The sequence below is a fragment of the Miniopterus natalensis genome, chromosome 15 (assembly GCF_054644295.1).
Source record: "Miniopterus natalensis isolate mMinNat1 chromosome 15, mMinNat1.hap1, whole genome shotgun sequence".
Taxonomy (NCBI): Eukaryota; Metazoa; Chordata; class Mammalia; order Chiroptera; family Miniopteridae; genus Miniopterus; species Miniopterus natalensis.
Genome location: NC_142095.1, coordinates 22,435,161 through 22,461,454, shown reverse-complemented (window position 1 = coordinate 22,461,454; position 26,294 = coordinate 22,435,161). Strand labels below are relative to the sequence as shown.

The 26,294-nt window shown below is 38.7% G+C and overlaps 1 protein-coding gene across 1 annotated transcript in view; it reads left to right on the top strand.

The window, feature by feature from the left end:
- The first annotated feature begins 2,614 nt into the window (after positions 1 to 2,614).
- The window catches only part of MRPL3 (mitochondrial ribosomal protein L3), a 28,419-nt gene continuing 4,739 nt past the window's right edge, over positions 2,615 to 26,294 (top strand). The window contains exons 1-7 of the mRNA XM_016224382.2: positions 2,615 to 2,817; positions 3,824 to 4,008; positions 4,999 to 5,090; positions 7,193 to 7,291; positions 13,060 to 13,159; positions 14,103 to 14,163; positions 24,114 to 24,222. Of these exons, the coding sequence (XP_016079868.2) occupies positions 2,726 to 2,817; positions 3,824 to 4,008; positions 4,999 to 5,090; positions 7,193 to 7,291; positions 13,060 to 13,159; positions 14,103 to 14,163; positions 24,114 to 24,222 (738 nt within the window). The 5' untranslated portion in view covers positions 2,615 to 2,725. The remainder of the gene's footprint in view (positions 2,818 to 3,823; positions 4,009 to 4,998; positions 5,091 to 7,192; positions 7,292 to 13,059; positions 13,160 to 14,102; positions 14,164 to 24,113; positions 24,223 to 26,294) is intronic.

The window sequence follows — 26,294 nt, the reverse complement described above, 5'->3', positions numbered from 1 at the left end:
AAGAATTGGCCCTGATCTTTGTCAATTAGCAGCACACTGCAGTGACAAAATTGACTATAATGATACTTCCCAGCCCCAGCTGGCAATCAGCACACATGTGCTATGTAACAGATGAAGCACATTTTGCTTTGATTCAGTTCAGCAGTGGTGCCTGCCGCGGGTTCCATTGACTCAAGGTTCCCATTATGGACCAAGAGAGATTTAGTACTAGGGGCAAATGTTAGACTGAATGGCTGCCTCCTCAATCCTCACTCACCACCTTGTGTCACATGTTTATTTGCCAGTTTTCCTCTTTAACTATAAAGAAATTCTAATGCAAGGATAGTAACAGATTTATCATTGAGAGCCAAAGAAACAAAAGCTCTCTGGTCACATTGCCAAGATTTAAATCTTGGCTCTACCACTTACTAGCAGAGTGATCTCGTTTAAGTTATGTAATAGCTCTGTACTTATTTTCTTGATTGTAAAGTGGAGATAACTATAGTATTATCACATGGGGTTGTTATTAAGTGAGAAAATATACTGAAAGAGTGAAAATGAATCCTGTTAGTAATCAGGCTGCAGTGTAATTTATAATGGAATGTCAACACACTATTTTTTTTTTTTTTAATCCTGACCTGAGGATATTTTTTCCATTGATTTTCTTAGAGACAGTGGGGGGGAGGGGGGGAGACAATGATGTGAGAGAGACATATCCATTGGTTGCCTCCGGCACACGCCCTGATGGGCGCGGGGCATCGAACCTGCAACCAAGGTATGTGCCCTTGACCAGGGATGGAGCCCTTGACCTTTCTTTCCATCCGAGGGACGATGCTCTAACCACTGAGCAACTGGCCAGGGCAGCAACACACTATTTCTAACAGACCATACCCAAGGCCACACCACTGGTACAAAAATGACTAACAGTTCCTTCTTCGGAGTGATTTCTGGTTTCTTACCAACATCATCCCTAGTCTTCCTCTGTCCTTCTTTCCTCCAGCACAGAATTATTGATGCCCAATTGCTGAACTGTTCTTGCTTCTTGATGCCTTTATTTCAAAATAAGTCCCTACTTCCCTTATGCCACCTTAAAAATCACCCAGCATAAGTCCAAATCTTACAACAAGCCCCTCCCAACTCATTCATACAGAGAGAGGCACCCTTAGGTGTATGCACTCTCTTGCTACAGCAAGCTAATTAAACTTAACCTTGTTCGAGTACAGGTGTGCTCCTGGCGGTCTGCGACTGATGGGCTTCCATAATACTGAGCACACACTAGAGCACACTACATGCATAAGAAGTGCTGACTACTGGCAGTAGTAGGCAAGGCTTTTTACCCCAGCTTCTTCGTGTAGCACACCTCAAGACACATTTGTTCAATGAAGGGCCATTCTTATGTAACTGGGAAGCCAGTTAGCATGGCTAAGATGAAGAGGTGTAATTTTTTTCTCCAAAGTGTTATTTAGGACCCCCCTCTGCCCCCCCCCCCCCAACTGCAACAGCAACTAGTGAAATGGAAGAGCAAGCGAGCAGAGGTTTTGAGCCTGCTGGAGTCCAAGTAGTAACCAGAAATTGACCATATCCTGGACCTTTTCAGCCCAGCTGGCCAGATAGCTATAAAAAGAGGGTGTTAAAATAGCAAAATTTTAAAGTTTCTAATTTACAGATTTCTACAAATAGCCATTGGACAAATTAGAAAAAAAAGACTTCTGGAGTAGAATGAATGCCCAGGGCGCACGCAGGTGATTAGGCTGGGTCTGGAACCAAGGACAGGACTTTGTACAGAAGGTGTATGGCTACCTATTTCTGTGTCCCAAGTCACCCTAAAACTTAGTGACTCAAAATAAGAGCAACCACTTATTCTCTTTGGCAGTTTCTTCTGTCGGGAGCCCTGGAGCTCCTTGGCTGTGCAGTTCGGGCTCGAGGTCTTTCATGAGTTGCAGCCACATGAGGGGTTGGTTCCTGGGGCCGCAGGATCCACCTCCTGGGTGGCTCACTCCTGGCTGGAAAGTTGGTCCCTCTTCATCTGGGCCTCTCTCCAGGGCTGCTGGAGTGTCTGCAGGGCATGACCGCTGACCACGCCCATAGGCAGCAATCCGAAAGGCCAGGACAGAAGTAGCAATACCTTCTATGACCCAGCCCTGGAAGGCACACACCATCCCCTGGGCCTATTCCATTGCTAACACATGCCAGCCCTGTTTCAGAGCAGCTCTGCCCATCTGCCAGATGTGCTGTTTTGGGCCAGCACCAAATTCTGAGTCTGCGTTCCCTCATTTATAATATAAAAATAACAACCCCCTTTTAGGGCTGTTTTGAACATAAGCCAATAAAAGAAAATCAAGCGCTGCTTAGCAGGGATTATTTAGAAGTGATTTCACTTCCTTAACAAGCCTGTCCCTAGCACGTGGCATTCTTCTAAAGCTTAAACTCCGAACGCACTTTTTCCCCCCAAATGCCCTGGAGAGAGAATCAGTCCCCGCCCTCCCCGCGCCAAACCGACCAAAGTAGGACTATTTCGGAGGCAGAACTTTAGTTCCGGGGGCTGACCCGGAGCCCGGAGCGCATTGCGGAGCGGACCGGAAGGGGCTCCCGCGGTTCTTTCCCTCCGGGAGGGCATCGGCGGCAGCCGGCTGGACGGCTTCGGGAGGGCTGCTGCGGACCCTTGGCCGCCCCGTGGGGACTCCCCGAAAGTCCGAGCGGAGGGCCCCTCGGGAGTGTAGCGGCCCGAGCCCTGCCAGGCTCCTCCATGCTTGGTTGGCGGCGGCTGGCTCAGGCCGGCTCCCAGGTGCTGGGCCGCGGCGCCCGGGGCCTGGCTGCTGCCCGGGGCTCCGGTAACAGGTGAGTGTGGGCGAGACGGGGGGGGGGCGCGGGGGTGGGGTCCCTGCAAAACTGCGACTTCGAGCAGTGGCGTTGCGGGGCATGGAGGGGCCTGCCCTGGAAGGAGGAGGAAGGGGCTGTGTCCAGAACTGAGGTATAGAAGAGTAAGGAGCGTTATTCTCAGGAAGCCCGTTAAAGGACTGAAGGGGTGATTTTTGTTTTGTTTTGTTTTTAATGCTTGTGGGCGACTGGCCGCGAGCGTCACCAACAAAAATAATATTCGCCAACTAGCGAGCGTTTTCTATGTACTAGGTGCTCTGTTAAGGGGCCTTCGCTCATGTAGCCTCACGTGAGAGAACTATCATCTGTTTTACAGAAACTATCATTATTCCGTTTTGCAGATAAAACGGAGGTTTGGACAGAGGAAATAACTTGCCCATAAGTGCAAAATTGGGACTCTGACCTGAATAATCTACCTGACTACAAAAGGAGATTCGACTACAGAAAGCTTTGCTTCTTTTCTGACCCTCCCTGCAGAACTTCCTCACCTCCTCCCGGGCCTCAGTCCCCCAAGGTCTTTCTTGGAGAGTTGAGCTGACACAAGGTCATGCCCTTTACAGACCTTTTAAATTTACACATCCAGTTCCTTCACCACACTGAGCCTAGGCAGTATCATTGCAGGGAAGAATTGAGCTTAGAAAGGTCAGCGTTCCATATTCCATCTTTTCTACTGGATATGAACTATTTAAGGTTCATGTACAAATGGCTTCTCTGTCTATGTAGGACTACTTTGTTAGAAAACTGTTTACCTCAGAAGAGAAGGTGAAGAACTTTTCCTCCAGGGTAACTATTAACAGTTAAAATGTGAACCCCATTATTATCATAAGGCGGGGGGGGGGGGGCACTTGTATGGAATTCAAGCCTCTCTTAAGACCCTGACAACACTTTCCAATTCATGTGGCCTCCCTTCTGTGTAGTAACTAGAGAAACTTGAATTGTGGTTTGTTTTTTATTTTTAATTTTACAGAACAGACACCTGGCTTTTGGTTAGAAGCCTCCATGGCAAGAGTGCTACCTGGTGGGATGAGCATCTTTCTGAAGAAAATGTTTCATTTGTTAAGCAGTTGGTCTCTGATGAAGATAAAGCCCAAATAGCAAGTAAACTGTGTCCTCTGAAAGATGAACCGTGGCCTATACAGCCTTGGGAACCAGGTGGTTATTTTGTATAGGATGAGTTCTCCTAATTACTTTGTGGCTGGCACATTCAAAATTATAGTGGCTGCTTGATAGATTTATCACCTCTTGAATTTATTGTTCATGTCTTAAGTGCGTCTGTTTCGTTCTGGTTTGGTTTACAATTTTATTTCCAGCATCCTATTCTGCTGTTAGTGAATATCTGGTGAATATCAAGGCGTACTAAAGAAGCTGTTTTGTGTGTGAAATGAAAATCATTCTGCATATGTTTTCTTGTTTCCTTCAGATAAAAAGACTATAAAAATAAATCAGGGAAGAAAATTTGGAAGAGTATGATCTAAATTGTGTTATACAGATGTCTCCAGTTTGGATGTTCTAACACTCCAGGTTTGCCTATCTTGACCCCAGAGTCAGCTCTTTGTGCCTGGTAGAGTGCTAAACCCATCTGTGGACAGACCAAGAGAATAAGGCCTTTCCTGTTGAGAAAGTGATCTCTTGTTGGGGTTTATTAAAACAGTTGAATTGTACAGTGGAATAATTTGATCAATTTATGCAACAAATCTGTGTCATGGTGAAGACCAACATATTATAGCAATGTGACCACTTGTGTCATCTTATAACCCCAGCCAACATTTTAGAATTTGAGTGGTAGATGTTTTCTAATTAATGGAGTTTGATATTGATACTAGAAAAGCAAAGCATATTGAGTGCTTTATCATGCCCTGTATTAATACCACTATTTTAAAACCATTTAACTGTTTATTTTGTACAGGTCTCTTATATTTGTTCTGTATACAGAAATTTATTGAGTACCAATATCTTATGTCAGGCATGTTTGAAGGCGCTTACATCTGTAAGGAACATTTGTGTTTTACTCTATGAATATATCAGCATGTTTCTTATTTGCTTGCTCCTTATTTTGAAACCACGATTTAGGAAATACTGTTGCATCGTGTTGGCAAATGTTGAAAAAGCTCTTGTTAATGTTCATTTGTTTTTAATTGCCAGGTTCTGCTAGAGTAGGCGTTGTAGCAGTGAAGCTGGGCATGATGCCTTTATGGACCAAAGATGGTCGAAAGCACGTGGCCACATTACTTCAGGTAAGAAACAGGAGATGTAGTATCTGTATGTGTGCCAAGATTTATTTGTGTAAACCTAAATGGGCAATATTTGTACCCTGAAACTCGTAACTATATGATGAATAAGTTAATGTTGAACATAAATACTGTTAAAGAACTTCACTTCTAATGGTTTCAATGAATGTTCTTACTCTTACCTGAGTGGTGGCCTTCTTGCTACTGGCATGGGATAACTGGGGCAGTAAACAATAAAAGATTGTAACGATTGTAATCTAGCTCCTCACAGATCTACTAATTTAATTCATAGTCAGAAAAAAATCTTGGTTCCATCTTATTTTCATTATGAAGGTCTTTCAACTCCAAAATAATTTTGATCTCTTTGCCAACTCAGAATGTAACACTCTTGTCATAGGAAGCAGCCTTTTGTTCTCTGAGATAAGGTAAACTCCTCTAATGTTCAATAATGTGAGCCCTAGGACCAGAATACCTGGCTTCAAGTCTTGGTTCTGCCATTCTTTAGCTGTGTTCTTTGGAGTGCTGTGTCTCATCTATAAAATATATACTATTTTATAAAAGAAATAATTATGATCTACCTCAAAAGGTTATTGTGAGGTTTGCACAAGGTGATAAATATCAAGCACTTAAAATGTAAAACAGTATTAAATATTCAACAAATGTCGGCTGTTGTTGTCTTTATCATAATTATTATAAAAAGACCACTGATAAAGTTAGGAGACCATCATTCCGCAGATCACTTTGGACAACTCAGTTTATCTTAGGGGCCCAGCCTTAGACAACTTTTTAGGCAGGTGATGGTAATTAAAATAAGAGCTCATGCACATAAGTGCTTAGAGTGCTAATAGGCAGAAGGAACCTACAAGCTCTTAGTAAATTTTTATTGACTCTAAATGATCAAGGATAGGATTATGGTTTCTAGAACTCTAAGGACCTTTGGGAGCTTTCAGGAATGACTGATAGAATTGTAAATTGGTATGACCACTTCAGAAGATAATTTAGCCTTATGTAGTAGAGTTGAGATGAGTGAACCTTGTAGTCTATTGATTCCATTTGTGAAGGTTACTAGAAGATTTAAACAAGTATGCACCATGATAACTGTACAACAATGTTTATAGCAGTATTACTCTTAATATTCTAAAACTAGAAATAATCCAAATGTCCATGAGTGGTAGAATGGGTACATCATGGTGTATTCATGTGTTGGAATGCTGGATAGCAATGAAAAGGAACAGATGGAGCTACATGCAACGATATGGATTAACCTTACACATGTAATCTTGAGTGAAAGAAGTAAGACATGGAATAAGACATACAATCTGATTCCATTTATATAAAGTTTAAAGCAGACAACACTAAACTACATTATTAAGCAATACTTTCAAAGGTAGTAATTATAAAGAAAAGTAAGTAAAGAATGACCGTAAATGTCAAGAGTAGTGGTTATTTCTAGGGTAGTGCATCTCAAACAGTGTGCCTCAGAGTCACATGGAGGGCTTCTGAAACACACAGGTTCTGATTTAGTAGGTCTCTGCTGAGGCCTGAGCCCTGCATTTCCACCTAGCTCCCAGATGATGCTGATGCAGCTTGTCTGGGGACCATACTTTGAGAGCCACTGCTCTAGAGGTTTGAAAAAGAAGAAAAGGGTGAGGAGTGATTGGGAAGAGTCACAGATATTTTAGGAATTCTACTTATTGACACTGGTAGTGGTTATGTGCATATTTTCTTTATAAATACTTATATATTTGTGTTTTATGTACTTTTTTAAAAGTTTATTTTTTATTGTTGACAGTATTACAGATGTCCCCTATTTTCCCCCCACTTCTTCTCTCCACCCAGCCCCCACCCCACCCCACCCCACCCCAGGCCTTCACCACACTATTATCTGTGTCCATGGGCTATGCATATTATGCACTTTTTTATGTGTTGTATTTGACACTTTTTTTCAAAGGTTATTGTATTTTAAGATTTGGTTGGTGTTAGAGGAATGATGAGATAAGTAACTTTAGGGAAATCCTAATTGTCCTTGGGCCTCAGTGTGACTGATGTGTAATGTTAAAATGTATTTTGGCACAAACTTTGCTTTTTTTTAATGTTTGTGTTTTTAGGTACAAGACTGTCATGTCCTACAGTATACTCCAAAGGAAAACCATGATGGAAAAATGGCAGCCCTAACTGTAGGAGGAAAAACTGTATCCCGTTTCCATGTAAGGATGTATTTTCATTCCTTGAATAGTACATTTTATTAGTTTCAGACCTGAATCTGTAAGTTTTGAGCATATTCCATTGCCACAAACTTGTATTTGTCCATGAGATAGATTGAGGGAGTGGGAGCGGCAGGCTAGTAGAGCCATTGAGCCCTGGAGTCAGCCCCATAGTCTGAGAGACTGAGTTTGTTCCAGTACATCTCACTATCTGGAGCAAGTAACTTTACCTCATAAGCTGTAGTATTTGCCTATCTATAAAATGGGGATAAAAATACTGCTGATATAAGAGGTTTGTTACCAGGGTTACATGAGAATTTTCAAATGTCCCTGGCTTGTAACAGACACGCAATAATCTTTTTGCTTATTTTGTTATCTTATGTTTAGTTTCCTTTTTTTTTTTTTTTAAATTGTTTCAACAGTTGATGCCAACAGCATGTGGGGGTTAATGTTGTATATTTTATTTATTTATTTATTTATTTTTAATCCTGACCCGAGGATATGTTTTTATTGATTTTTAGAGAGAGAGAGAGAAAGAAACATTGCTGTGAGAGGGAAACATTGATTGGTTTCCTCCTTTACACACCTACTGGGGATCAAACCCGCAACCTGTGTGTGTGCCCTGACTGGGAATTGAACCCGAGACCTTTCGGTGCATAGGACAATGCTCCAACCAACTGAGCCACACCTGCCAGGGCAGTTTTGTATAGAAGGAGCTTTCAGTGTTTTGGAGAAAGCTGTATACCAACCCACATCAGAATTTTTCAAATGAAGCATTTTTTCCCAAATAGAATACTAATAGAATGCTTAGTATGCTTAATTGGATGATTAAAAGCAGAGTATACCTTTCTAGAAATAGTGATAGTTTTCACTAATGAATACTGAAACATCTTTAGGTTTATTAAAACATTGCTTATCTTTAAGATAAACTTTTTCATTGTAAATTGTTTATGAAATGAACATGGTTGGAAATTAGGATACAACCTATACTATGCAACTCAAAACTAGCAAATGCTTGTGTGCCTCCTGTTTCCCTGTCATAGGTAACTTTTATTGAGCACTTAATCACATGCCTGGTACGTAAGCATTAAGCCTTTACATTTATTAAGTGATCTTTTCAGCCTCTGAGACTAAAGAGAATAATTCACTCAGGGCCACCCACTGATAAGAGGCAGAGTGACAAGCAAACTCCAGAACCTTACTTTCTTAACTGTGACTTGATGTCCACCCTCTGGGAACACATACGTGAATGGGGAAGATGGACAAGTAAATCAGCTACCTCAATATAGTATTGTAAATGCAACAAGCACAGAATGGGGGATGACCACTTCTGGTTGGTCAAATCCTCTGAGGTTTCACAGGTAGAAGACCAGAAAGGAGAATGTGTTAAAGGCATACCAGAGGGAATGGCCTCTGTAGAAGCAGAGATGTTTGAAAGAGTATGTGTGCTTGGGAAGAGAAGTGTGGTGTGTCTCAATCTTAGTGTGTGGGTGTGGGGCCAGGGGGGAAGGTGGTAAAGGCACAACTGTCAGGATAGAAGACTAAGGAGTTTAGACTTCACCCTGTAGGCTCCAAGGAGCTTTCCGAATTCTTTAACCAGGGTAGTAAGAGGGTCAAATTGTTACCTGGTTAAATAAGTGATAAGAATCTGGAAAGAGGGGGAAGAACATTTAGGAGATTGGTTTAAGCACTAGGGGAGAGTTGATAAAGGCTACAGAGCATTGCATTGGGCTTGGAAGGAGCAGGGATATGTAAAAGATGGGGTGAGTATGAATGTGTGGTTAGGGGACTCAGGCACAGAGCGGTTTCTCACTAAACAACTAAGTCAGTGCTTATGCTGTAACCTGGAATAGAGACAAAGAAAGGGAAGCGGGAGGAAAGATATGTTTGAAGTGTGTAGAGAAAATCCAGGTGGAGTTGTCTCATAAGTACTAGAGAAGTTAGCTGGTTTTGCATATTGTGATAGTATAACTTATTTTTCATTAAAGTTTTATAGCTATTAATTCTTGACAGTTTATTGACTAATAATTTCAAGATTCAAATAATTCCACAGTAATTAAAAGCACAATGAGGTATATATTGAAACTTCTTTTTAAATGTCAAATGTTTGAATTTTTAACTGTATAAATATATGCCGCCTTATGTCAATCATGTGAATGATTCTTTGGTTTAATAGATGCCACTGTTTTCTAATTGATTGTATTTCTGTGTTTTTATAGTGACTAGCACCATCATCTTTATTTTTATTACCAATTATTGTAAATTCACAGCTTTATGGCCTTGATATTTATAAATCAAGCATCATGGTGGGGTAATCCATTCTGCTTCAATAGATCTGTGGACATTACTTCCTCACAACCATGAGATTGTGGAAAAACGAGTGGACATAGGGTCAAAAGAGCTGAGCTCTAATTCTGATCTCTATCATTAGCTCTTTCTCTCCACTTTTTTGAACATCTCTTTTCTTACCCATGAAAACAGGAGATTGGTCCTGATGGTCTCTAAATTCTCTCCCAGTTCTAAAAGTCTCAAATTGGTTCTCTCATATTTTAGTTTTCAAGAAAAAAGTCAAAGTTCTAAAATAAGAAAAGTACTTGCCAGCTCAATTTATTGTTTTACTTAGTGATGATGTCTTACAAATAGAACTTTATTAATGTGATACTAATAACTAAAATATTACAGAAATGCTCTAAACCCAGAACATAAACTGTTAAAACTACTCACTTCTCTAGTGTAGGAAGTGCTACAGAGGCCCTTCTTATTCTTCAAGACATTGATGTTCTGGGTCCGGAGGACATGTATTATTATATTAAGAAAAAGCTTTGTCTCTGAACAACTTTCTTCAGAATAGTTTGTGAAAATGAAGTATTAGAATTCTTTGTAAGGAGAGCATTTTGATTCAGAAAGGGAGAAAAAAATAAAACTGAAAGTATACAGACTTCTTGCATATTATAACCCTTAGGGAAACTGCAAGTAGATTGATTGTGGAGGGTTTTTAGATAGAGAGAGAGAGAAAGACCTATGAATATAAAGTAGTGAATAGTTAAGCATTCTAAAATAAATTGGTTGAATCAATTTTGTTTATACAAGGGCTAGAACTGTTGTTTTTTAAATCTGTAAAAGATTTATGCCTCCAAGAAATTCGAGTCACTTTGCTTTTGCTATTTTTGTACCTTATTATAAATAAAAGCTGATATGATACATAGTATTTTTGAATAAGCAAGTTAAGTAGCCTTAAAGTTGATTAAATCAATTCATCTTGGGAGCAGAGAAGCATTTTCATTGTGAGAGGATAATTGTCGAAAACTTTGAAGGGGGGTGGAAATGCAGTCTCATAGATGGGATTATCCAAGTGTGACATTGCTGTCAGTCTTTTAAATTGCCTTTGAAATTGTTTGGAAGTTTAAAAAAACACACACCACACCTTTGTTACACTGCCGCTAGTTTCAACTCAACTGGAGCATTTGGTTTTTCTCACAAATGATACCTAACTAGCTTTGTGATACTTTATTTTTAAAAGAAAAGAATTGAAGTACTCAATCTTAGTGAAATTGGAAGACAATCAAAAAGTGTGTATTACATTTTTTCTTTTTATGTTGCAGTCTGTAGTTATTTAGGTCAAGATGTTTATCTTGTCTATTTTTTATTACTAATAAAGTAGGCTGGGGGATTGTGAGCGACAGAAAGTGGTGCTATTTTAGATAGAGTGATCAGGGAAGGGAAGTTGATGTTTGGATAGAGACCTGAATAAAGTAAGGGAACAAGTCATGCAAAAATCTGGCAGAAAAGCATTCCAGGCAGGGGGAACCGTATGTGTAAAGGACCCGAGGCCACTGTTTAATGTGTTCTTGGACTGGAAGGGAATGTATTGTACCTGAAGCAGCATGAGCCAAGAGAAGAGCAGTGGATGAGGTCAGATTGTATAGAACTTTGTAAACCGTGATAAGGACTTAGGACTTGATTCTGCATGAGGTGGAAGCCATTGTAGAGACATGAAATAGCTTGAGTTTTAAAAGGAACATGGCAGCCTGTGCATGGAGAACAGACCAGGGGTCAGGAATATGGAATTTTGGAGACTAGTTTAGGGGTCTGTTGATAGAATGCAAGCAAAAGATGGTTGAGTGGAGAGGGGTGAGAAATAGTTGATGTGGGCTATATTTTCAATAAAGTCTACAGGAATTGCTGATGGTTGGGACATGGGATGTGAGAAAGAAGAAAGTCACAGGTGACCATGAGATTTTTGGTCCATCAACAGAAGTATGGAGTTGCCACTGAAATTTGGAAGACAAGAGAAAGCAGGCTTGTCAGGGAAGTGGGGAATCGAGTGCAATTTTAGACTGGTTAAAATTGATGTTACTGTACAACATCAAAGTGAGATACTCAGTTTGCAGTTGGACATAGGAATTTGTAGTTCAGAGTAGAATTTGGGATTGAAGCTACAAATGTGGGAACCCAGAGAGTAGTGACTGGAAGCTGAGTGAGTCTTTCAAGGAGAGTTGTCACCCGTGCGAAGCATTACTGATGGAGCCAATAAAATGAGTATTGACCAATGTATTTAACAACATGGACACACTGGTGATCTTGACAGGTCCTTTCTATTGAGTATTAGGGGATGAAAGCAGCTGATTAAAGTTGAATTGAGAGAAGAGGGGAGAGAAAATAGACTGCAAGTCTTTCAGGGAGTGTGGTTGTAAGGGGGAACAGAACGATTAGCTAAAGGAGGCTGGCTTAAGGAAAAGTTTTGTTTTAACATGAGTTATTGCGATATCTTTGTATACCAATAGGAATGTTTCAGTAGGAAGGGGGCAAATAGTGATTTAGAAGACAATGGAGACAATTTCAGGAGTAAAGCTATTAAATAGACAAGAGAGATTAGGAATGAGTACACAGGGAAGGATATGGCTTTTAATAAGAGCATGGACAGTTTATCTGTCATTGTGATTCCCAGCCCTTTTCACATCACAATCATGTGGAGTGCTTTAAAAAAAACACAAACCCTGACGCCTGGATGCCACAGTAGACCAGTGAAATTAGTCTCTAAGCTGAGGGCCCTGGGCATCGGCATTTTCTAAATGCTCCCCATGTGCACCTCGGACAACCTCGAGTGAGGAGGGAGGAGGACAGTATGTAAGTGGTGGTGCAGGCAGTTAGGTGGATTGGGTGATAAGAGCGTGAGGAAGTACTCTTGATTCCTCTACTTTTTTTCAGTGAAATAAGAAGCAACATGATCAGCTCAAAGGGGAAAGGAGAAGGGAACAGTGTAGGAGGACTTTGAAGGGGATGTGACATGGTTGTCTTGGAGAGTATGAGGATTTAACCCAGGGGAGGGAAATGTAGGTTGGCCAGGCCACATTTAGGATTGACTTTGAAGTTTGTGGTCATGCATTTGAATGTGACCTAGCACATTTTCTTCTGGCTGTTTGGAAACAAGTGCAGAGTAGACAGAGTCGAATTTCCCAGGATTGGGGTTCTTGATACAGGGAAAATGCAAATACAAGCACAACTCTATTTCTTTCCACTACAGAACAAAGGCCTTTCTTCATGTGCTGTATATGAGCTATACTATGCACATGGTTGGATCCTACGTGTAATGGATTATAGATGAAAATCTCACCTCCCTTCAGTAAGGGAGGAGGGTGCTCTTTGTTCATTAGGGAAACAGAGTGCTCTTTGATTTGTTTTTGGTGTGTTAATAACTTGGGTTAGATCTCCGCATTAAACCCCACGTTTATTATTTAGTGTGTTATTTATGCGTGCTGCTTTTCCTCTAGAAATCTCCAGCAAAATTGGAATTTTACCAAGAACTTGGATTGCCACCAAAACAGAAAACTAAAGTCTTCCGCATAACAGATAATGCTGCAATTAAGCCAGGTAATCTGAGGTCAGGGAGGGGAGGAAGGTAAAAATACCCAAATATGTGATTTCTTTAATGTCAGCCCTTTTAATAAAGCTGAATCTATAGTACAAAGCGCCAAACATTTATTTTTAAGTATAAAAATGTATCTGATTCACAAGGGACAAACAAGTCTTTTTTCAGCGAAAAGAACTGTAGAGAACTCTTTGTTTTCTGTGAAAGAGGGAGGAACACCTTTGTTTCTAATGTACAGAGAGTTTCACATTTGGAAAAGTCGCTCAGAGTAAATACATCATCTTTTAAAATGTGAAGTTTACTGTTTGTAGGTTGGCATGTCATTAAGTGGAGAATAGCTATACTCACCGAGACAGAAGAATTTGAAAAAATATAGCCTGAAATTGGGCAGTGACCAACCATAGCACTTTGATATAAAGAGTATTACTTAAAATTTTCAAAGTATTTTACCTAATCCATGGAATGTCAAAAAGTGAGATTTGGCAATATGATTATATTGGTTCATGTAATTAACAGCATTTGATGTCTTTATACTTAAGAAGAGCTCTCTGATCTCTTGAATTTGAATTCTAACAAGTAGTAGAAGGATGTTTTGAAGTGCAGGTTTTGCAATTAAATGGAATTAAACTAACAAGTGCAAAAATTAAGTCTACATTAACTTTTGCTGTAGCTCAGACCAGGTGAAATTGTGTGTTGGCTCACTCTAGTACCGAGTCCCTCGACTGGGGCATGTTGTCCTTTAGCCCATGTAGTTAATTAAAGCATGTTTGTCGAATAATTTTGTTATTTTATAGTTGGTCTTTCTGCAGTGATTATATTTGCAGAAGAGAATCTCCTACCATTTTTGAAATCTGTTATCTAGAAGGCTTCCTGGATGTAGTTTATGTTTAGTGAAGTTATTTCTGGGTGGACAAACTTCATATTGATTGTTTTCTTTTCATAAAGGCACCCCTCTTTATGCTGCTCACTTTCGCCCAGGACAGTATGTGGATGTCACAGCCAAAACGTAAGTCCACATAATGGGTTCTTTTTTTCTTTTGTTTTCCTCATATATTAAAAAATAACAGAGCAAGTGAAAGAAGTACAGCTTTTCAAGTTAGTGAATAAAGGATAAGTAACCATTATTCTCATTCATAATTCTAACCTTTGATGTTAGTGACTCTACCAGTTTTTAAATTCCATTGGATTAGTTGTGAGTGATCAGGTCAATTTCATTGGATTAGTTGTCAGTGAAGAGTTCACATCAGATTACAGCATTTAAACTGAGATGTAGGCTTCTTGAAATGCGTCTAAGAGAAAGGTCACATTACTTGGGTTCTTTGTGGGCTGGGCCCACTTCTGTTTTGAATACCAAAGGCTGTATACAGTTTGATGGTAAAATATACATGAGCAGTGCTATGGAGTACTTTTGAGATTATCTTGTAGGCTAGTAATTGGCTCTTCTGTCCAATTCTAGGAAATAGTTAAATTAGAAACATTTTATACAACTTGTGATAGTGGTTGTTGTGCTTAAGGTTCCCCTTAGGTAACTATAAAACGTTTTTGTAACTGTGTTAAAAGCCTAATTAGAATCAGGAAGAAGAAATAGCAGTATACTTTAGGCCTCTTAAGTAGCATGACATTATCTCTCAGTACTAGTTAAGTGAAATTTCTTCCATAAAAGCAAATATTTTTATATTCTTAAACAAGGGTTTAATTTGGTACAAATCAACACTGAATTGTCACCCCAACAGTAATATTGAATTTGAGTTCAGTTTAGACTGGGCAGTGGCATTTTTTGCACTGTATTTTTTTCCTATTTTACCATCTATCAGATGGCTTAAGGTAAGTTCAGTCCTGGCTAGATGATCTCCAGGAAACATTTAGATTTTATGGAAGTAATTTTTCAAAAATTAGCTGAGGTTACCTCACTATGGAATGAAGTAATTGAACCCTAATATATGTTTTCATAGAAACTGTTCAGTATAGGTTATTAGAATCTGCATGACCTAAGCTAAATGAAACTCCAAGTATCAGCTCTTGTCCATTCCTGTTACTTGTTCTGTCAACACGGTGATAATTTTACTTCTTTATGTACCTCAGTTTTCTTTTTGACAAAGTCATTTCACAAAGTCTGCAGCCTGTGTTCCAGGAATATTCTGATTAGGAACCCTTTATTTAATCATTTATTTATTTAATTTATTTTTTATTGTTGACAGTATTACACATGTCCCCCATTTCCCCCCTATACCCTCCCTCCATCCAGCCTCCACCCCACCCCACCCCAGGCCTTCACTGCACTCTTGTCTGTGCTGACTTGGAACCCTTTAAAAGTGAAGTGGTCCACAGGTGCTCTAGGAGAGTGTTAAGATCACAGTGACTGAGCCAAAGCGGCTCTTATCCAGGGAAATCAGATGAGTGTCAGCATCAGTTTCCTTAACACAGTCAGTTAGATACATCTTCATTTCCACACTGTTACTGCCTACTTTCAAATGTGAGCCATTGCAAACAGCTGCAAGGTGCCTTTACCTCTGATGAGCTGTTTAGAAGTGGAGTAGGAAAGATTGGCAGTAGAGTGAGTCCTCTTTTTAGAGAGATTATGAACCTCTCCCTTTTTTCCCCGGCTCCTTGATTGTTGTGACTTATACCTACTTACTGGGGCTTCTAAAATCACTGGTTGCTTGGTAACTTTGTTTATTCTGCTTTCTCTTGTCAAGAACTCAAAATATTGGAACTACAAAGCTTTGGTTTGGTTAACTAAGAGTTGTGTGTGTTCTGAATTAGATGATTCTACTTTTTTCATTTCTGAATTTATTATTACATATCGGGTATCCCCCCAAAACTGTAGACACACTTTGAGTGATTATAAAGTCATTGTTTATTAACATACAGTTCATTTTCAAAATTTAAAAGAATCTACAAAATGGATAATTTTTTGAGTGTCAACTTCTGTTTTCATACTGATGACCATTCTGGTCCAGGCACTGCTGATAACACGAAGCAGTGGTATTGCAGTCCATCAAGAATCATTTCGTTCAGTATTTGTGTGGCTTCAATTTGTCAGCTATTGCCAGTTTTGTGCTGTAAACTTAATCTTTTATGAATCCCCATAAAAAAGTCTAGTGGATAAATTTTCTTTGTTCAAAGCTTAGTCTGGCTGGAAAGAAAGAAATATCAGTTGAGCTATCAGCTGTTAAAGTGTGTATACATGTTTTTGGGACACCCTGTATAATAAAATACCTCACAGTAATTCTGTATTTGAACACAGTTAATAGTTTGTGAATTACATTACATATTCGGTAGGATATATGGGATATTCTGAGAAGCCCTGGGAAGTCAAGAGGCCTTTGTTAGTTGATGCCTTATGACAGGATTTGTGACTAGCTTGGATTAGAGCCTAGCTTTTCAAGTGCCTGTATTCAGTAAATACTTTCATTTCATATGCTACTTCTGGGTTTCCTTGACTTCTTAAAAGTTGTTTTTAAAACTTCAACCTTCTTCTGTGAGTATAAAGTGAGAGGGGAAGTATGTTGGTTTTGGTTTGTGTTTTAAGATCATATACCTAGGAAACAAGATTATGTAAAGCCATGTGCCAGCTTCGGGACTAGAAAACTGGTAAGAGCTGGGAAGATAACTAGCCCTGGGGTTTAAATTAGTTGACATTTAACTCTGGGGGAGGGAGGACCTTCATTTGAGAAGATCCTCGAAATTGTATGGGCTGCAATATAGTACTTTGTTTGACTTTCACTGTATGCCAGTTGGGAGGAGGGTTGCTCCTACATATATGTGCAGTGCACTGTGGTGTGCATACCCTTACGTGTGGCATTACCTGAGATCAGAATGAAATGCACCTTATAGGACCTTTCTCTGAGTGTTCGTGATGACTACAGCCCCTGTAGCTGGCATGCTGTTACAGTCTCAGGATGCTTACAAGTGCTTGTAAGTTTGTAGGATTCTTTGTCTTTCTCACATGGAGCAGTTTTCAATTCCTTGCATCTTCTGATTCAGTAGATCTGGGGTAGTCCATAAGAATTTGCATTTCTAATAAGTTCCTAGGTTATGTGGATGCTACTAGTCCAGGCAGAGACCACGCTTTTTTTTAGATATTGATTGATTTTTTAGATATTTATTGATTTCAGAGAGAGGAAGGGAGAGGGAGATAGGAACATCAATGATGAGAGAGTCATTGATTGGCTGCCTCCTGCACTCCTCCTACCGGGAACTGAGCCTGCAACCCGGGCATGTGCCCTGACCAGGAATCAAACTGTGACCTCCTGGTTCATAAGTTGCCAGTGAACCACTGAGCCACACAGGCTGGGGCAGGGACCACACTTTGCAAACCACTAGACTGGAGAATAGTTAAAGGCTCACCAGTGGAACTACTTTTCCTTCCTACTTCTCAACCCAGCACAGAATCGTAGTAGCTTCTTTTCCTTAATGCTGCTCACATTATAACATATAAACATCTGGTTTAAAGCAGACGAGTTTAATTAACCTAGTTTTGAATAACATTGTCAATAAAACTTGGTCTGTTTATTACTCACATTTTAGTTAGCATGAAACAGAAAATTGGTCTCTTAAGTAATTGGCTTCATTATCTCTTTTCTAATGGAAAAGAGAAAAGCCTCAAATTAATCTCTAATTGAACTCTTTATTTTTCTTATGTTGTAATGATTATATTTAATTATAAAATTTACACTTATATTTTGAGTATTTCAAGTCCTTTCTACCTTCGATTTTAATTGCTGGATTAAACATACTTTAGATATAACTAAATAAGAAAATTTAAAACAAAAAGTACTGTCTAATTTAAGAAAATAGTATTAATAGAATCCATCTACTTCAAGAATGAAATTGCCTGCAGACATTTTCTTTTTAAAGTGACCAGTGACCAACAGTAGCAGCCTCCTCTTAAAGAAGACTTCCTTAAAATTTTTAATTGTTGTTCTTTTAATAATTGCATTGGGAAATCTGCTTACGTTGGAAAGATACATTGTGTTTACCTGTGCTGAATTTGGGTGTAATCTTCCATATAAATAAGTAAATTTACTTGTGTCACTGTGGAATGTGAGGTGAATATATAGTTACCAGAGTTCATTTTAATTTTTACTTTTATATCAGAAATACTTATTTTATTTAAAAGGTCTGAGAATACAAATTCAATTTAAGTTATATGGGAAAGATTTTTTTCATCTAATATATATAGAACCATTCTAGCAGAATATTTCACAATTTTATTATGCTATTAATAGATAATAAATCCCAGTTTTTGAAATATGGCAGTTTTATGTAACTCATTCAAAATAAAACTTTAAGACTAGCATGTATAATGATGTGTTCCCAACACTCGCACCACCCTACCCTTGTACCCTTTTTTTTTTTTTTTTTTTAATATGTCTTTATTGATTTCAGAGAGAGGAAGGAAGAAGGAGAGAGAGAAATATCAATGATGAGAGAGTCATTGATTGGCTGCCTCCCGCACGCCCCCTACTGGGGATCGAGCCCAAAAACTAGGCAAGTGCCCTGATGGGGAATCAGACCTCCATCTCCTGGATCATAGGTCGATGTTCAGCTGCTGAACCATGCTGGCCAGGCAATCGTGGTATTTTCTAATGCATCAAGTTATTGCCATCTTACTTTAGACTGTCATATACTCTTACAAGGCACTTTGGATAATTTTAAGATTACACACCACTTGCTCCATCTAGAATTTACAGAATAATGGTGAACTCTTGAAATAGCTTCATGGCTCTTTAATTTGCTGGGTAGTTTTATATTTTTTTCTCTAATCTATTTATCAAGAGGCAGCATGGCCTGGGTTGAGAGTATAGGACTATGTGGTTTCTAAGGTTCCTTTCAGTTCTAAAAATCTGTTCCCAAAAAATAATTCCTCAGTTTTCTAAGAGTTATAACTCATTCTTATGTATTAAAAATAATACATAACAACAGATTCACAGCACATGGCAATATGGTTTTCTGATCTACTGAAGAAAAGATATGGCTGAAGACCTTCAGAAAACTGTTAAGTCCTGTCATAATATTGCAGAATTGGTTATTCGAGGGTTTTTGGTTTTTTTTAAGGAGCATGCTGAGCTCAGGACAGCAAATGCAGTGTTCTGGGTTTATTTAGGACAGCCAGGAAATGCTCCCTTTCATAAGAGGACTCAAAGGAATCTCTAGAAGTTTGGCTCTTTGTACTGTTGAATGAGCTAGATTTGATGTCAGAAAGCTGTAAGCAGTGAACTTTTAGCAGTTCCTTGTTGATAAAAGTGTTCCCAGATATCGATGGTAGTTTTATGATTTTTAGAAATAGAATACCTGCATTTCAGGTCCTGCTGTCACAAACTCATCTAGAGAGTAACAGCTATACAGATATTTCATGCCGGGTTTTAACTATGTGTGATGGAGAACAGAGAAATCGGGGAAGTCCACCGTGACTTCCTCGTGGGCTCAGAAACTATGCATCACTGATCAAACAGGTTTAGACAACAACACTGAAGTGGGTAGATGTTCACTGCCAGAGTTTACAGGGATTCTGTGGAGGTGCTTTATCCTTGAAATGTGTGAAGATGAAAGTAGATAGGTAACATCTGGGTGAGTTGTTGAAATGAGGAGGCACTATAATTAAAGATTAAAATGTTTATGCCATATTAGTTTATCATAAATTAAAAGCCAATCCTGATGAAGATCGTGAATTAGCTAAAAGTGCCTTTTAGATATACCTAATTTATTTGAATAAAAATTGAATTTTTTATTATTAAAAGCTTCTTGGGTGGTTTGAATCTAAAATATAACAAAGTGGTGTTAAGTTATATGCTACAAGACATTCTTTAGGTTGTTTTTTGGGGCATTATGCTCTTATATTCAATAGTACTTTTTCACAATTAAAATTTTCATCTTACTCCAATCTGTTCTCAGTGGTTCAGTTTTATCAAGAAGCCCAGTCTTGATTTTGGCTAGGAACTGATGTTAGTCTATTTCCCTGTGTAGTGTTTAACCAGAGAAGCTGGTGTTAACCTTCCCTCCTCCACCTTCATTTTTATTTATTAAATATAAAAATGCAGCCTGATTTTGGGGCATCCTTAGTGAACTTGAGTGCTCTCTTCCACGTAGTACTCAGTTATGGGTTTTCTGAGAGATTTTGTACAAGTCACTGAAAGTTTTTACAGCATAAATCAGTTGAAGAGAGCAAGTTCAAACTTAATATGGAAATGGCTCTGATTGAAAGACCTATTTGTGGTATGGATTTTGATTTTTTTTTAATAAAGAGATGAGATACTTTACAGCTGATGCTACAGGATGACAAACACTTTCAGTTCTTTTTCATGGTAATAGTGGAAATACAGATTATGTGTAATAGGAAGGGTGTTTGAGGCAGAGGGAACAAATGAGCAAAGGCGTGGAAGAGAGTGGTGTATTTTGGGATTCACAGAGTAATCTGCTATGACTAGATCTGCAATGGGCAGTGTTTGAAAAGATAGGCTGGACCCAGTTATAAAAGGCCTTAAATGCCACAAGCTAAAGAAATTGCTAGGGAACACTTAGCGTTGTTTTGTGTTTAAACTCAGAGTGAGTTCCAGAGAACACTTGGAGAGAAAAGTAGATTGCAGGTGCTGGATAAGCGACGGAGAAGCAGTTTGCTTCCTAAGAAAGAAAAGGGTACAGAGGAGAGAGAGGGTCGAAGAAGCCAGGGGCAGGGAAAGACTCAGTGATGAGAATTTTAAAGGAAGTTCTCAGAGGACTCAGAACAGATGGACTTGAGAGGGAGTCTTACTTACCTCATGGTCATTTTGTTTTATCTCCAGATACAAGTGTATCCTAAACCATGAAATCAAAGGCAGTTTCCCACAAAGTGGGGAAATACTGGTGGGCACCATTTGTCACAGTGTGGCAAGGGAATGAAATTCACATGGTAGTCATCTCTAGAGATTTGTAGGCTGCAGTTAGAAACCCTAAATTATGCATTCTCTTCTGCAAGATTCTTACCGTCACACCTTTCAGTCCTCTTCTCCTTTTCTTAGCACTATCTGCTTAAATTCCATGGAAGGCATGCCCGCTATACAACATTTAGAACCTACAGGGCAAAATAAAGGAAACTAATCTTTTCCTAAGACACAGCTATTGCCCGTAACAGAATTACTCTGACTTCTCTAGGTTGGGCACTAGGATTAAATAATACACAATCCTTGCCTTTCATGAATTTAAAGTATACTAAGGAAATAGGCCAAGCAACGGGGCAGTAAAGTCTCCTAAATTTAAATAGTATTTCTGAGGTTTTTGATGAATTCTTGGTTCAACAAGTGTAAATGCTCTAAATAAAATACATTTTGTTTTTCTAATTTTCAGATGTTTCACTAAATTTGGAACTTTGAACATTGTGTTCTTTCTAATTTGAATTTTCCTTGATTTGATTTTTTTCTGCTGTCATTAACTGATCTGCATTAGAGAAGAGGTGGGGGAAGCTTGTGTGCTTTGTGTTGTGTATCATTTCTAGTAATATGAACAGTTTATTTTATGTGACCTTATATTGGAAACATGCGTGGGTATGCTAAGTATAGATTAGTTCATTTCTCTTGTTTACTTTTGTTCTCAAGATGGGTGACAACTGAGAGAAACAAAAGAATAGATACCTGTACCACCCATGGATCAACAGGTGCACTCTGTTCTCCAGCATGTGAATTAAGCTAGTAATTTGTCATGCCATTGTGTTTTGTCCTTTTGTTTAAAAGTTATTTATTGAAGAAGTTTCCATTGTACACAGGCTAACAACATGATGTACCCTAGAGCTAGATTAAAAAACAGCCTGTAATTAGCTGACAGATAATTAGCACTTTCAGGATACCATTTTCATCTTATAATCATTTACTGTCAAATTGAGCTAAATATCTTCTGTAATTTACCTGGCATGGGTGTTACTGGTGCACAGTCATGCTCTCTTTTTAAGTAAGAGATGAATCAGTTTGAGAACTCAGAAGGCACCAGCAGACTTTCTACCAACCATGGCCAGTTTTATAATGGGATCTTTTTAAAACGTGTTCATTTTAGATTTAATGTTGCCAGTCCCCTTCCCTTTTTTCTTTAAAGTGTTAATTGCCAAACAACATATAGGTTCAAATGACTCTTTAAATTTCCTTTTTATTTTTAAATTGCCAAGCTCTTTATTTTTCAGTATGTTCTAAAATCCAGTGTTAAATGGAATGGAAATGTTTGTTAAGTTTCTGAAGCAGAATTTTTGTAAAGTATTTGATTATCATAGTTTTTCTCCTTAAATGTTAATTTTGCAATTTTTAAAATTTAGTATATATTAAACTTCCATTTTAGCTCTCATATCAGGAATAAGCATTAGTTTGAGTTTTTGAGGCAAAAAAGAATTATGTATACACCATAGGGATATGTCCAGTTGATTAATATTAAGAAAGTGGTGTGGGCTGCATTTAAGTTACTCATATACAAGTATCTTTTGACCTGTGATTTGATAATGTTCAGCTGTTAGGTGCTATACATAGTTCATATTGTTTTTATGTTGAATTGTTGATTTATCTAAAACAAACTATTATACATATGGACTTCAATTCATGACTCTGATAATTCTTTGTTAAATGTATAGCAAAGTCCTTGTGGAAATACGGTTTTCATAATGTTTTGCTTTTGGTTCTTTTTGTAAATGGCTTGACTATTGACTGTTTAATAATAGCTAGCTTTATTAGGGTTAGAAAACATGACAGTTGAATATGTTGACATACTATCTAATGAAAGCTGAAAACAATGTTCATAAGAGTCTATAAAAACATGTCCAGTACAGCTTGCAATTTATTCTAGCCCTTTCATTGTACCATTTGTACTGATGTATTTGACAGTCAGAGACAGACTTAGTAATGCTTCAATCTTAGTATTTGTTCGCTTTCCCACCTGCAAGGCAGAATGTTTCTCTAGTTAGCAGACTTTGAAAGTAGAATGGTTTTGTTTAAAAAATTAAATGTTACACTTTAAGAAATTGTTACTCTCTGATTTTATTTTTTCATTAGCTTCCTATTCAAATCCTGAAACCAATATCCATTTGGTATCTTCTAATAGTAAAACATTCAACATTTAGGGCATTATTATTGTTTTATTTAGTGTCTGTTGTGTTAGTTTTCTATTGCTGTGTAACACATTACCCTAAATGATAACAGCTTAAAACAACAAATATTTATTACCTCATAGCTTCTGTGGTCAGGAGTCCCAGTAAACTTAGCTGAGTTGCTGCAGCCGAGATATCTCACAGGCTGCATCCAAGGCATCAGTCCAGGCCGCAGCCGTCTCAAGGTTGCACATGGGGAGAATCGCCCCCCAGTTCTCTGCCACAGCTGTGCCAAGCCTTGGGTCCACAGTTGTTGGCTGGACACGTCCTGGCTTCTTGACTCTGCAGAATAGCTTACAGTATGGCAGCTTGCTTCCTTCAGAGCCTGTCAAGCAAAAGAGTGCCAAGATGGAAGCCACATTCTCTTTGTAAACTGTCAGAGGTGGCATCTCATCACTTTTGCTATACTTTATTCCTTAGAAGTGAATTGCTAGGTCCACCCAGAATCAAGAGGAGGTGATTACTTGAGGGCGCAGGTACCAGGAAGTGTGGGGATCTTAAAGGCTGCCTGCAGTATCTCTAGTGAGTACTTGGCAGCTTCTGAAAATTTACCACTCTTCCTATGTTGTTTCATAGGATTATGATGATAAAACTCCCTGTTCAGATTGAACTCCCTTCGCTTAGCTTGCTCTTGCCTCACAATCTTGAATTAATAATCTTACATAAAGACTTCAGGAAGGGGTGCGAACCAGGTCAGAGATACAGGAATGTTCGTTTGCGGTTTTGCTTGTATAGCCTTTTCTAGTTCCTCAGATAAGGAGCTTTGTTAAAACTCTCAGGCACTACTAAGAAAGTGTACAGCTGGGAGTATTTTATGCTCTGTTCATTGTGTAACTTCTGATGTTTATCTTGTTCAGTATTGGTAAAGGTTTTCAAGGTGTCATGAAACGATGGGGATTTAAAGGCCAGCCTGCTACTCATGGTCAAACGAAAACTCACAGGAGACCTGGAGCTATTGCAACTGGTGTAAGTGTAACTTAGTGATGCTCCTCTTACTGCTAAATATTCAACTTCTGTGCATATAGTGCTTTAGTCTGTCCTTGGGATCAATGTTAATCTCATTTGAGGTGGGTCCTAGTATGTGTCACACTTTTATGGGTGTTGGCTTTACTTACTTTCCAGAGGCTGACTTGAATCATTTTGTTATACCCTGCATACCTGCAGTCAGTATTCTAAATATTTTTCTGCCTGCGTTCTCATTCCCATCTCTGACTCCCATCCTACACTCTGGAGTCGGCTGCAAGAAATCAGCGAGTAGAATGTCCTTTCATCTGGCCCCACTTGTTCCTTCACAGATTTATTTATTATTATTAATTTTTTTTTTCTTCGCCTTAAAAGACAGTTGGGAAGGATTGTCAAGGAAAATATAATAGTGCAGGGCAAAAGTCATAGAGAAGAAGTAGAGAAGTAAACAGTAACACATGGGAAATGGAGAAGGACTTTGGTATTGCTAATTCAGTTCTGCTGTCCCAAGGTACAGCATGAAGTGCTGGGGAGGTGGCCTTCTTTGGAGCATCAGAGTAGTGCAAGTTTAATCTCTAAAGCTTGATATATATGTATATCAGTGTTACATGGAAATATTTATACTTCTTTTATAAAGAAGTAGAAATTAGCTCTCACTTGGCAAAAATTAGGACAGTTTGATCTGAAAACTTAAAAAAAATGAAATAAACTTAGGATCAGTGAATTCACACTGATGAAAAGATAGGTTAATAGATAAATGGGAGAAAAGGGACTGCTCTTCCTTACAGTGTAATCTCAGCTCATAAATGTAGAAGGAATGTTGGAGTTAGAATTTCACTTTGACGTCCATCAAAGGAATAATCGATTCAGACAGGACATCAGTGGATGCTAAAACAAGTGGTGAAAGCTTGATGGACACTAGTTGTTTACATAGTCCCACAACAAATCGCCTGTTAATTACAAAGGGAAAAATAATCACCTTAGAGTGAATTAACCGGGTGAACACATACTTAACTAACTGATCAGTGTTATATATCACCAGTAATTGAACACACCAACATAAAGTGCCTCCTGATAGGATTCTGGGAAAAGAACACATCATTTCTGTGGTGATACCTATTGAAACCGCATCACCCAAATCTAATCACAGGAGACTGTAGACAAACCCAAAGTGAGTGGTACTCTCGAAATAATTGGTTTGTAGCCTTCAAAAATGTCAGGATCATGAAACACCAGGAAAGGCTGAGGAGCTGCTCCAGATTTAAGGAGGCTAAAGAGACATTACAGCTAAGTGCAATGGGTAATTCTGAAGCGGATCCTAAGAGTTGGGGTATACTTTTAAGGAGAGTAAATTTAATTGGGGAGGACAGTCTTTTTTTAGTAATGTAATGTTAAGCAAGGTGCTTATCACCGAGTGTATTTATAGAATAAATATGGTATGAATAAGAGTGATACTTCATCTGTAGTATTCAGAGTTGTCTTTTAAGCTGTGTTGGTTATCTCTTAATATGAGCTCCTTCCCCTGGACTTTGGCCTGTTATTGTGAGTGTAGTGATGTAAAAGTTTTTCTATTTTAAGAATTCATGTGTCATGAGAACCTTTCCCATTTAATTCAGATATGCTTCTTTAGAAGTAAAATTATTATCCATTATCAAAGCCAAAATCAGAGAGACTGTGTGAAGCTGTTTGATTTATGTGAGTCAGAGACAACCAGGGCTGGACAAACAAACTCAATATTCTGATAACTAACTCTGTCCTTCAATCATTCTGGTGAGGGAAGGTAACATCACAAGCAGGGGTGGGGGTGGGACTGTTTCAGCGGCAGTAGTGTGGTTTGAGTCCATCAAATAGGGTAATACAAGAGATTCGTGAAAACAGGCCGGTAGTTAGGTTTTTTTGGTGGTGTTATGTGTTTGTGTGTTCTTTATTTTTCTTTTTTAATTCTCAACCAGTATTAGCACAGTTGCTACTCTCTTGTTACTGAGTTTTTCTCCTAAATCTGTTCTTTGTCTGTATTTATTTTGCTACTCTAGATTATCCCCTGGGGTAGATGTGTCTAAATCCATATTTAGTTC